The 13,606-nt window shown below is 42.3% G+C and overlaps 1 protein-coding gene across 1 annotated transcript; it reads left to right on the top strand.

Moving 5' to 3' along the window:
• Window positions 1-1,109: 1,109 nt before the first annotated feature.
• Window positions 1,110-11,301, top strand: LOC134442232 (avidin-related protein 3-like). The gene is made up of 4 exons (XM_063192480.1): window positions 1,110-1,220; window positions 10,233-10,452; window positions 11,052-11,172; window positions 11,262-11,301. Exons 1-4 carry the CDS (start codon window positions 1,110-1,112, stop codon window positions 11,299-11,301), a joined length of 492 nt encoding a protein of 163 aa, XP_063048550.1.
• The last annotated feature ends 2,305 nt before the right edge of the window (window positions 11,302-13,606 follow it).

The raw sequence follows: 13,606 nt of genomic DNA, 5'->3' as shown, positions 1-13,606 counted from the left end.
CTTACTTATAAGTTATGTTTCTTTGTCTAAGATCTATTGTGTTGCCTCAGGTGTCATTTATGTTGGTTGAAATCACATGTTGGCTGAAATTACCATTCAAGACCATCAGAGTTAATAAAGGCACATCATAGAACACAGTACTTGTTTTTTTTTTTTTTTTACTCAAAAAAGTAAAAGGTCAGCAAGGTTAAGTCTTCACTACAAATATTCATTAAAACAGAATATCCATGCAAACTGAACTCAACACACAACACAACACATTATATTTATTGAATATTATACATTAAACTATGCAGGGCACAGGGGTGGGAAAACTAAGGCCATGGGCCAAATGTGGCCCTCTGCTCTCTTTCATGTGGCCTGCCTTTAAGTAACAAAAACAGCCTGATAAAGTCACCAAACGTACTGTATATATCGATTGCACAACATCTGTTTCAGAGTTTGTCTGTCCTGTTTGTGAATAGCTTCATCGAACAGTGCAGATGAGAATGCCTGCTTCAGATCTAAAGTCATCATCATCACCACACTGCCCCTAACATGCGCTCTCCACACCAGGGGTTCTTGAGGGACTCTTAAGGTGTCCAGTTGCATGCATACTGTACATAAATACAGAATAAACAGGACCGTACACACATCATTGCACATTAACCATAAAGCACACATACATTACATACATTTAACCGAAGGTAGACACCTATATCCCCCCCAACACACACACACACACACACACACACACACACACAGCTGTGGTTGGTGATGAGAGAATAAGAGTGGTTCATCACATGTGCCATAGCTGTTTGGCACCGAGCAAAAAGGCCATACAAAGGTCAAAAAAGTGAAAACAAGTGTCCCAAAGTGTCTAGGAGTCTCAAAAAGTCACTGTGCATACTGTATCACATAGGGTGTATCAGCAGTAGAAGAGCACAGGAAAGAGGGCTTTCCCACAGCTCGGTTATTTGGCTAGCCTGCAGATTGGTCAGAAAAAGCGAAATTTGGACGCAAGGATCCTGCATGGAGCAGGTGGTCAGCGCAGGGGGCACTTGGAGGAGGAGGAACCACTGGTCGGTCTGGCTGGGGGGCAGAGGTTTAGAGAAGTGCCACAGGTCAGCATGAAGGAGGTTCCAGAAGCCAGAATGGAGGAAGAGATCCAAGGGGTCTGCATGGAGGAGGAGGCACCACAAACCCGCGAGGAGGAGAACGTGTGCATGGAGAAGAGCCCAGTATGAAGGAGGTGCAAGAAGCCATCGCGGAGGAGGAAGAGGTGCCACTGCCCAGCACAGAGGAGGAGTCAGGACAGGAGCTAGCTCAGAGGAGGCCAACTGTGAAGGAGGTCCCGGGAGGCAGCAAGGCTCCTGGACTGTAATGGGCATTTCTCAATCTGAAAAAACAATAACAAACAAGGATTTAATAGAGGTGTGTGTGTCAGTTTGTGTGCGTGTGACTACAGCAAGAGCCAGACCTCAGATGTCATACTACACAGGGCAACCATATAACCTGGCCAGGTTAAGGGGTGTGTGTGTGTGTGTGTGTGTGTGTGTGTGTGTGTGTGTGTGTGTGTGTGTGTGTGTGTGTGTGTGTGTGTGTGTGTGTGTGTGTGTGTGTGTGTGTGTAGTGTGAGGACGTGAGTCGTGAGTTGTGAACTTTTAAACAGTGAAATTCCATCGTGCAGTGTGAGCAGAAGCTTAAGACCCACGAGTGAAAATATCGCACAGTGTAGGCCCGGCTTAAGGCCCCTGCAAAAAAGGGTGCTGAATGCCTGAGCCCTTTTTAAGAAAAGCTGCCCTCATCCTATAAAAACCTAGGCTAAATATCTCAGCTTCCGAAGCACATAACAAATATTCCCTGGGTTGCATTTAAACGCTAATACCCTCATCTTTTATGAGAATGGGTTCATTCATCTCAAACAAACAGAGATTTTTAATAAAGTTGTCTCAAATCTCATGAGCCTGAATGTTGCGTAATGCAGCTCCAGGTGCCAAGTCAATGGGTTTATGCCCTCTACATAGGTGGTGATTGAGAAATGTCGACATTTGATGAGTATTGTCTTTGATTATTATTACCTTCGTCAGAAGGTTATGTTTTGCCCGCCGTGTATTTAGCCGTGTATTTATTTGTGAATATGTCTGTTTGTTTGTTTGTCTGTTTGTTTGTTTGTACTTCGTCTAACTCAGTCAAAACTGAGCCGATTTTTATGAAATTTTGTGGGATGATTGGTCATGACCCAAGGAAGACTTATTTTTTGGGAGTGATTGGGTCAAAGGTCAAGGTCAAAATGTGTGTTTGTACTTTGTATAACTCAGACAGAACTGAGCCGATTTTTATTAAATTTAGTGGGATGATTGGTCATGACCCAAGGAAGAATCGATTAGTTTTTGGGAGTGATTGGGTCAAAGGTCAAGGTCACGAAAAGGTCAAAACGTACATTGGGCCGATTTTTATTAAATTTAGTGGGATGATTGGTCATGACCCAAGGAACAATCGATTACTTTTTGGGAGTGATTGGGTCAAAGGTCCAGGCCAAGGTCACGAAAAGGTAAAAAACGTAAATTGAGCCGATTTTTATGAAATTTAGTGGGATGATTGGTCATGACCCAGGGAACAATCAATTACTTTTTGGGAGTGATTGGGTCAAAGGTCAAGGTCAAGGTCACGAAAAGGTCAAAACGGACATTTAGTGGGATGATTGGTCATGACCCAAGGAACAACCGATTACTTTTTGGGAGTGATTGGGTCAAAGGTCAAGGTCAAGGTCACAAAAAGGTCAAAAACGTTTTTCTTTGCCAAGCACTATATGCCAGAAGAACGTGTGCATGCTGAATTGAATAAGAGGTGAAGGGCCTCATTTATAAAACTTTGCGGAAGAAATGCGCCAAAAGATGGCGCACGCACGAAACTCAGGATGTGCGTGCGCAAGAAAATATTCAGATTTATAAAGCATGGCGCACGCACGTTCCACGTCGATTTCCCTTTATAAATCCCAACTGACTCTGAAGTTGCGGCAACCGTGCGCACCTGTGGACACACCCATAATTATCTATGAATATTCAGTGAAACGCCCAAAATGAATATTTATATCTGTGGACGGCGTGCGGAAAGCAGACGAGATAGCCTGTTTACCACATGTGGAGCAAACAGTTTTATTAGATAGGCCTAGAGAACGTTGGGCAAAGTGGAGCGGTTAAGTTTGGGAAGTCGTAGGCTACAAAAATAAAACCTTGAATTGCAGCATGTGGATGGTTATGTTGACAAAAACCACGCTATACCAGAAGTAAAAAAAAAAAATAATAAGGATGGCATGGACATGAACCTGCCAAGTCATGGACATGTAGGCTAGTATTAATTGAGTTGTGAACAAAGGGAAAAATAGCTGCGTCAAGGAAACATCTCACATGACATGTCCCCATGTGAAATTCACCGGTAGAAAATCTATTCGCTGTCTCATCGCACCTCATATGCACCGGGTTTAAACTTTTTTCAACAATTGCCGTTGGTCACTGCGCGCAGCTGTCTGCTTTCAGTTCAAAGCGACGCCCCAACTGTCGATCGACATATCCACAGACAGCATGACATATGGGCATTTTCTAGTCTGTATTTATTAAATGTGTGTATTATAAACGTACATTATCAGTGTATAAGGCCAGCTGTCAAATGCACACCTCTGCTTTGATGACGAATAACCGCATGGAAAAGAAATGACATGCAACAAGAGAAACGAAGCTGTCCAGTAGGCCTAGCACTTGCGCTTGCCTGTATGGCTGAGAAAATCAACCATTACAGATGCACTTGGGACTCGAGCAGATGATTCTGCAACTGGCTTAAATGTTGACGTAATTCCTTGCAGACTCGGAACACTTTATAGCCTAGCCTACCGATACGATTATAGCCCGATACTGGAAAGGTCCGTGGTTATTGTTAATAAAATGTAGGGTATTTCCAAATGTAACGTAGGGCTAAACGTACAATTTGAAGCGTCTATTACATGCATGTGGCTATGGATACTTATTATTTTCCACCATTACCACACAACAAACAACCGCGTTTTCGTTGCGAACTGGATTAACTAATGTAAGTGGCTATCGTGACACGTGACCTTTGATTTTTTTCTTCAACCAATTTCGGGTCGTTCTTCCAGCTACCTCCCGAGGTCGCGCTTTCCGCGTTTGGTCTTTTGTTTAGTGCCTACGCATGGGTCAAACTTTGCGTGGAGCTGCGCATGTTTACCGCCAAGTTCTTTTTCTATAAATACCAAACCTTGCGGTGAACTTGGCGTGCGCAGTCTTTTGTGCGTACGCACCCGTTATAAATGAGGCCCCAAGACTTGGCCAAAAATGCAATATTACGATATTCCGGTCCGATTTAAATGAAACTAACACCAAAATTTGGAGAATGTTATGCCCCACACTTTGAAGATGGCCAGAAAAAAATAAGTGGCGTAGGCGAAGGTTTGCGCTCTACCGAGTGCCCATTCTAGTTTCTCATGAATTCACCTGTTCCAGTAGTGCAGCATTCTACACGGTTCCCTGCACAGGGTACATGTGGTACACGTCACGTAACTGAGTTTCACCCTGCCCTCTACATAGGTGGTGATTGTGAAATGTCGACATTTGATGAGTATCGTCTTGAGTTCTCATGAATTCACCAGTTTCACCCTGCCCTCTACATAGGTGGTGATTGTGAAATGTCGACATTTGATGAGTATCGTCTTGAGTTCTCATGAATTCACCAGTTTCACCCTGCCCTCTACATAGGTGGTGATTGTGAAATTTACTTCAGAGACGAAGCAGGATCGCAGTGTTTAATTACCTGCTAGCTGTGGGCGCTGTGTGTGTCAAGGTGCGTTTTATGGGGGGCCAAGACAGTGTCTGGCCCAGGGGCCCATCATTTCTTAATCCGCCCCTGCGCACAGCCACACCACACATGCAAAATGCATGCACGCCTGTCAATGGTGTTACAGTGATGTTGCGATGCGATTCTAGGCTCAGTAGGGGGGCTACGCGAAAATTAAAAAGAAAGAACACTTGTAACAAATCGCCACCCCAGCTACAGTCTTGGGAGGCCTAAACTGCCTGTCTAGCACTCCCGTCTTTTGAGCCGTTCCGGTGTGCAGCTATTCTGGACTTTACGGTCCCATTCACTTCAATTCATTTTTTTTGGAGTTTTACAGATTGCGGACCATGCCGACGCCGCTGTCGTCGTGCGAGGAAAACAATTGTCTCGGGTGCTAAACATGGTCATGGAACGGCTTGCTTAACAAGAATGATATGTGGCGTGTCATTTTGAAGATAATTAAAGAACATCGTATTACAATGGGATTTCTCATAGGCATGGTTTTGCATGTCTCTTATCTCTTTTCATGTTCATGATCGCACAGTCAACATGAAAAGAGATAAGAGACATGCATTGGATGAGTATCGAGTTCTAATGAATTCATCTTTTCCCGTAGTGCTGCATTCTACACTGTTCGCTCTCTGCACAGGGCAGATGTGGTACATGTCACGTAACTGAGTTCCACCCTGCCCTCTACATAGGTGGTGATTGTGAAATTGTGAAATTTACTTCAGAGACGCAGCAGGATCGCAGTGTTCAATTACCTGCTAGCTGTGGGCGCTGTGTGTGTCAAGGTGCGTTTTATGGGGGGCCAAGACAGTGTCTGGCCCAGGGGCCCATCATTTCTTAATCCGCCCCTGCGCACAGCCACACCACACATGCAAAATGCATGCACGCCTGTCAATGGTGTTACAGTGATGTTGCTGTTTCTGTAGAATGAGGCAGTTTGAAAAGGCATGATTTTTCCTGATTTACAAAGGAATTCATTTCATTTCCTTCATCACTGGGCCTACTAATGATGATAGTGATGATGCTGACATGGTTCCTCATTCCAGTGTGAACATGAAAGCTGGGGAACAATCGTCCAGGTAAGATGGGGAAGAAGGGGGGAGAAGGGGGAAGAAAGAAAAAGAAGGGAAGAAGAGGAGGGAGAGAAGAACAGAGAAAAAGGGAGGAAAATGGGAAGCATTTGGGACCATATCAGTAATTTTCAAGCATTATTATCCACAGAAGCCGCCTTTGAAAACTTTCAGCATTTTTGAGCAGACTCTGCCTGGATTCGAACCGGCGAGGTGGAGAACTGGTTGACGGTGACGTCATAGCAACATGTGAGGTTTTTTTTTTTCTTTTTCTCAGACATCGCAAGACAGGTTCATTTATAGCCCATATCTTACACACAACTCCAAATATGAATAATAATAATAATTTTACAACAAATAGTTGAAAGATTAAAAGTTCAAAGAGTAGCTGATCATTGAAAATTGAAATCATCATGCCCTCTTGTTCTGTCCATCCCATTACTGAGATTTGGTGCTTTTACACTGTTGTTTTTCTTTTTGTAATGATTGTACCAAGTCAGTTTAATTGTTTGGAAGAGTATATAACATTTAAAAGTGAAATGATTGGTTGCTTTGTTGAGCATTACACATATCTATAATGCAACACAAATGATGCGTCTTCATGTTTCCTCTCCAGCTTTCTTCCGCCTACCTGAAGGAGTGACCGGTGCATTTGCTCAAAGTCATCACATGGATCTGTCCATTGCCAGACTCCATTCTGCGTCTCCATATTGAAATACATTTTTAAAGTTAAAACTTACTTATAAGTTCTGTTTCTTTGTCTAAGATCTATTGTGTTGCCTCAGGTGTCATTTATGTTGGTTGAAATCACATGTTGGCTGAAATCACCATACAAGACCATCAGAGTTAATAAAGGCACATCATAGAACACAGTACTTGTTTTGTTTTGTTTTTTTCCTCAAAAAAGTAAAAGGTCAGCAAGGTTAAGTCTTCACTACAAATATTCATTAAAATAGAATATCCATGCAAACTGAACTCAACACACAACACAGCACATTATATTGATTGAATATTATACGTTAAACTATGCAGGGCACAGGGGTGGGCAAACTAAGGCCATGGGCCAAATGTGGCCCTCTGCTCTCTTTCATGTGGCCTGCCTTTAAGTAACAAAAACAGCCTGATAAAGTCACCAAACGTACTGTATATATCGATTGCACAACATCTGTTTTAGCAGCCTGATCTCCAAAAATTCCGTGCTCCTGGACACGGATGTTAAGGACACGAAATCCGTGTCCAGGAGCACGGATTTTGCCAAAATTCCGTGCTCCTGGACACGGAATCGTGCTCCTGGACACGGAATTGTTTTCCGTGATGGGCACACGAAAGTGCTTTCTATAGGCTATTACCACAGCACTGTGTTAACTCTATCATTAGAAAATACATACCAAATGCTAATCCTAAACAAAATAATGCTATAGCAATTTAAGTTGTGCCCTGACCAAAACATTCCCTAACCTTAACCTGTCATTAAAGAAATACCATTTTTGAGAAATACCTTTTCCAGTTGGTTGCTAGGCTATCAAACTCATATAATGAATGAAAGAAAACTAGCTGTGCCCAGACCAAAACAATCCCTAACCCTAACCTGTCAGTAAGAAATGTTTTTTTTTTTTAGACAAAATATTTGAAATTAGAAAAATCCTGAGAAAACACAAGACTGTGGAAATAGCCTATAGAAAACACTTCAAACAATTCCGTGTCCAGGAGCACGGAAAACAATTCCGTGTCCAGGAGCACGGAATTTTGGCAAAATCCGTGCTCCTGGACACGGATTTTGTGTCCTTAACATCCGTGTCCAGGAGCACGGAATTTTTGGAGATCATGTTGGTTTCAGAGTTTGTGTGTCCTGTTTGTTAATAGCTTCATTGAACAGTGCAGATGAGAATGCCTGCTTCAGATCTAAAATCATCATCATCACACTGCCCCTAACATGCAACATGTGCTCTCCACACCAGGGGTTCTTGAGGGACTCTGGTGTCTCTTCTACTGGTCTCTTAAGGTGTCCAGTTGCATGCATACTGTACATAAATACAGAATAAACAGGACCGTACACACATCATTGCACATTAACCATAAAGCACACATACATTACATACATTTAACCGAAGGTAGACACCTATATCCCCCCCAACACACACACACACACACACACACACACACACACACACACACACACACACACACACACACACACACACACACACACAGCTGTGGTTGGTGATGAGAGAATAAGAGTGGTTCATGAATATGAAAGGGGCAGATATGGGACACAGTTCCTTAGTGTAGCGCTCCCACTGCAATAGTAGCAGCAATTTGTCAGGTAATTCATGACTGTAGGCCTATCTGTATCTGAGTTGTAGGACTTCGAATGTGTCAGCGTACAATACCGCCCCTTTGTGGCCACATTAGCTCAGTTGCTTGATTGATATGTGACATGTGGGATTATTGAGGGAAGAAACATTTGTGCCGTCAGTATTTGTTCTTTATATAATTGAAAAGCACGGTGTGGTGCATACTGTGCATTGTGGTGCATATCTTTTGTGTCTTCTTTGACAAACTGACCGATTTATTTTTTTCACATGTTCTTACACACATATTGATTACCATGGTGCCCTATGTAATAACACTTTACTTTGATGTGAATTATTTCCAGATGTACATCGTGAAATGTTATTCTTCTTTTTTGGACGCATACAGCTGTGCGCCGTGCACCTTGTTAACTTGTCACGGTGATTGCACAGTCAACATGCAAAGAAATGAGAGACATGCAAAAACAGGTCTATGAGAAGTCCCATTGTGAAAATGGTTTTCTTTATCTTCGAAATGACACAAGTATGATCATTCTTGTTACGCATGTCGTTCCATGACCAGGTGTAGCGTCCGACACAATTGTTGTTTTCCTCGCACGACACCAGCGGCGTCGGCACAGTCCGAAATCTGTAAAACCTGTTCTGGCTGCGAAAAAATGAATTGAAGTGAATGGGACCGTAAAGTCCAGAGTAGCTGCATGTTCAACAATATATGGGCGGGCTGCTTGACACCAGTCGTGATGTAGCCTAACCTAGTAGGCCTGAATGCTTTGGACTGTGATGATGGCTCCAGTGGTGTAGTCTACTTTTTGAAGTGGGTATACTGTATATTTGAGCATTTTTTATGTGTACTGTATATATTTGTGCTATTGTAAATAATGGATCAATCAATTTTAAGTGGGTATACTGTAATCCTTGAAATTTTGAAATGGGTGCGTATACCTGCGTTTTACGTAGACTACACCACTGGCTAAATCATCATAAACGAGTCCTTAGGCCTATTCCTTTCTCGTGTGATATCCAAAATAGAATAATGAATGAACTATACACGGACCGTGAAACAACTGAAATTCCAACATCTGTTAACTTGTTTTAGATGAATCATTGACATTGTGTATTGCTATTTTGCATATTTTCGCCTTGTAATGGGCTAGTTTTTGGTGTGTGTGTGTGTGTGTGTGTGGGCGGGGGGTGCTGGGAGATAGCCTAGGTAGGCTAGGGCCTATGTAAAGGACTTTAATGTCAGCAACAGAACAACATTGAATATCTGAGACATAGACATGTGTCAAAGTTTTGGTTTCTACTGATTTTGAAGACATTTTAGTGGCTGGGGTCAAATTGACCCAAAGGATCATGGATGTTACCCAAATCTGAGGGTAACAGGAGGGTTCAATAATGAAAGCTATTTTTTAAAACAATAGAAATGGTGGGAGGTGTTTCCCCATGGTATGACGCTCTTAAAATAATGAATTGATAGACAAAGCCTTGCAGGTGCACTTAAAAAACATTTCGAAGCGCGCTTAACGCCCGCAATATCTTACCTATAGGGGCTAAGCCACCCCTCTAGTGACGCCCCTTCGTGTAACTACCTCTCAGCATAAAAAAGTGGCCCAGCACAACATTTGGTAGACTCATAGAAGAAGAAGAAGAAACTCATAGAAGAACATTTGGTAGACTAGACACTGCTAAAATGACGTTCGCACATGGTTATACGCGTTGGACTTTGCTGTGTGCAGTTCTGGTTCATCTTCACACCGCGGCTCTTTCCCATGAGGTAGGCTGTTGATGTATTTTTTTTATTTCATGATTCTGCGTAGGCCTAATTTAAATCCGCTAGTCCTTCAACAAATTTGATGTGACGAACTGAACTAAGTATGGGAGTAATTAAATTTTATTCACACACATTTGACAGTCATTTTTAATGTTTCCACGCTGTGTTTAGCCATAAAGATAAAGGCCATATTTTCAAAAGTGGGACAATTACTTAATGACGTTTCCTTTGTATTCTCCGCAGGTAATGTCGTGTGATGCTACTCCGATGGAATGTTCGTGTAATGTTACTGGCCATTGGCGTAACGAGCTGGGCTCCGACATGCAACTCACCGCCAAGGACTCCTCTCTACAGGGATGGTACAAGACGGCCGTGGGGACTATCCAAAAGGCGGCGTTGACTGGCTTCGTCAGCGCTGGGGTGCAACCTCCTACCGTGTCATTCTCCGTGTTGTGGAAAGAGGGTGAGCAGCAAGTTTGGTCAAGTAATGAATAGTGTCGGGCAGTAATGCATTACAAAAGTAGCCTAATAGGCTACTGTAACGTGGTACATTTAGCTGTAATGCAGTAGTATAAGGCATTACAGGGAAAAAAATCTGCAATATTTATTTAGTTACAATGCTAAATAACTTAACTTACAAATGCATTAGGATATGGATTTTAGTGGTAGGGCCTATTCAGTATGGTGGGTCAGAAAGAAGCTGAACCTGGTAGTTTTTAGTCTGCATGCTGCCAAAAACACCTCCTGGGTTAGGTGAAAAACTCATAACTCATGCGCTTGATTTAGGCCTGCACTGTAATAAATTGCCAGATCCATATTTAGGCCTTAAGTTCTTTTGACAAAAGTAACATAAGTAATGTAAAAGTATTGTAATGCCTTAGGCCTACATTTTGAATATGCCGGTAGTAATATTGTAGTGTAAGGGGTCATTTTGAAAAGACAGTAACATGTAATCAGTAATGCAGTGTTTGGGTAACTCGCCCAACACTGGTAATAGTCATCACCTTTATGTATAGTTATGTATAATAAGCTCTTTACAATAATATGTGCCTAATTTGTCAGGTGGCTGCACCTCGTGGGTGGGTCAGTGTTTCGTTCTGCCGACTGGTGACTGCGTTTTGAAAACCATCTGGATGTTGCGCTCTGTTGCAGAAGGCCCTGACGACAACTGGACTAGCACCAGGTAGGCTACTTCTGTCAGCGAAACTAAAGTGGATGTTATTGCGATTGAATTGGCTGTATTTTTCTAAATGTCCTTTTGCTTTTTTTCAGGGTTGGAGCAGACACTTTTTCATTTGTAGGCGCATGTTGAGCTCCATGAAGATGCCTCTCATGTGAAATGGCTTTATTTCTAAGTGTGTTGGAATGACAAATCCCCAAGTTCGTGCATCTGTGGTTTAATAACTGGATTAAAAACAAATATAAAGCATTTTTTCAGTTGTTGGCTGGCTTTGTTCTTTTACTTTGACTTCCAACCACTAAACTGTAAGTAAAATCTTTTGAATAAAAAATGATTATCCTGGCACTTGACCAAATTGGTTCTGATGCATCAACAAAGTTAATAAGCTTGTTCTTGATGAAACCGTGCTGCTTTTGCTAGGCAGAGAGCATGTCCACTGCATGCCGCGTGAAGCATCCTGGTTAGAATTTCTCTCCAGGACGTGGCATATGGGATTGACCTCTGCGCCGCAGTAATGTCACATGGTGTTAAGTCATCGCAAATTCTTTTGCTAAGCAGCGGTGCTGCCAGGTGAGAGCAACTGCTCTGGTATGCCGTCGGTAATCTACCCTGATTGGCATCCCTCTATATGACGTGAATTGTGGGTGTTGTGCACATGCTTGTGAGGCAATTCACTTGCTGCTTCAAGTAGGAAGCGGCGTTTGTTATGTCTCGGGAAATCATGTCAAATATTTCTGTCCATTTTGTTTGCCAAACATTCAACCCCACCTTTGTAAGACCAAGCAGATCTCATTTTGATCAAGAAAAAATCTGCTTGGTTATGATCGCGCCTAATATGTGCAACTTGCATTAATTAATGTCCAAGGTTTTATCTAATCAGCGCTCCTACTACTTTAATCCAAATTAAGGGATAAGTTCAGACATTTTTAACATGCAGTTGTAATACTCACACTACTCTGGACATGTCAGTAGCCTACCTGAGATTTTTCTTTTCTTCAGTCTTTTCCGAGAGATCCTGGTTATTGTAATGGGGGCAGTGTTTGTTTGGGAGCGTACCTATGTTTCCCGGGTCCTATGTTCCTCGGGTCCTATGTTCCCCTGTCTTTGTATGGGAGTGGGGAACATAGGACCCTTTTTCTAAAAAAAGGGTTCTATGTTCCCCACATTGTATGTTTCCAAGTTTTAAAATTGTGCCCTTCCCAAAACTATCCCTTAACCTAAGCTGTCAGAGATGCAACAACAACATGCGCTTTGCCATGTGGCAGCAGTCTACTTGGAAGCAGCGGGGAACATAGGACCCTTGTTTGAAAAAAGGGTCCTAAGTTCCCCAGTAGAGGGTAACATAGGACCTGGGGAACATAGGACCCAGGGAACATAGGGATGATCCCGTTTGTTTAAAAAAAAAAAATTTTTTTTAAACATCTTGATTCCCAATAACATCCAAAAGGTTATGCAACACCAGCAGAGAACTAGCAAACAGTGATACATTTTGGGGAAATATTTGGAGTAAGCCTATATTAAGAATTCTTCAAATGTTAACAAAATCATTGTGGTTAGAATTTTCGGGTCAGGTTTGTTCATGCCTTTTGTTTAGTTAACCCTTTTCTATGACTTTAAACAAGTGTGGTCACATCCAGTTCTGACTGACAACATCTCCTAGTTAATCCAGCACAACCAATTCCAGCCAGGCCCATGAATAATGATCAAACGGGATGCTTATTAATCCACCCCTTACAGCATACACTTGCGCTGAAAAGGTCTTCTGATCTCCAGTCAAGTTCTTCTGATGTGCTCCTCCTCTCCCATATTTTCCAACCGTCTCTGCCCACCATGCACGCTACATAGGCTACATACTTGACTCCCTCATCACAGGACTTAGTTGTAGGCACAGATATCATATAGGAAGACTAGATACGTCATTGCGTATTTCAAGCACAAAGCATATTGCGTTCATATGTTACTAACAATTAAATACATATCAAATAAGTGTTCAATTAATTAAATGTATTGTAGAGAGTAGTAGGACAACAACAACTATGTTCACAAATTGAGGTAGGCATACATAGGCCTACTTCATTCCCTCATCACAGGACTTAGTTGTAGGCACAGATATCATATAGGAAGACTAGATACGTCATCGCGTATTTCAAGCACGTCCGCACAGGTCGGCCATATTAGCGCAGCCTAAACTCTCCACAGAGCCTCCGTTACACCTGAAGTTAACTGAAGAATTGAGACGTTGAGATGCTGAAATATGTATGCTGTTATTTCGCTGAAATATTGACACGTGTATATAAATAGTAGGGCTCCTTAGAACTTATTTGCAGACTGAGGTAAAACGCACAGGCGAGTAATATACTTCCCACTTATTTATTTGTCCAAATATAGAGATGGACCAAGAGCAAATACACATTTTAACCGTTGTTGTGCATTACGT

This window comes from Engraulis encrasicolus, unplaced genomic scaffold, assembly GCF_034702125.1.
Source record: "Engraulis encrasicolus isolate BLACKSEA-1 unplaced genomic scaffold, IST_EnEncr_1.0 scaffold_130_np1212, whole genome shotgun sequence".
In the NCBI taxonomy this organism is placed as follows: domain Eukaryota; kingdom Metazoa; phylum Chordata; class Actinopteri; order Clupeiformes; family Engraulidae; genus Engraulis; species Engraulis encrasicolus.
The sequence above is the reverse complement of the archived record's forward strand: the minus strand, read 5'-3'. Positions and strand labels throughout refer to the sequence as shown.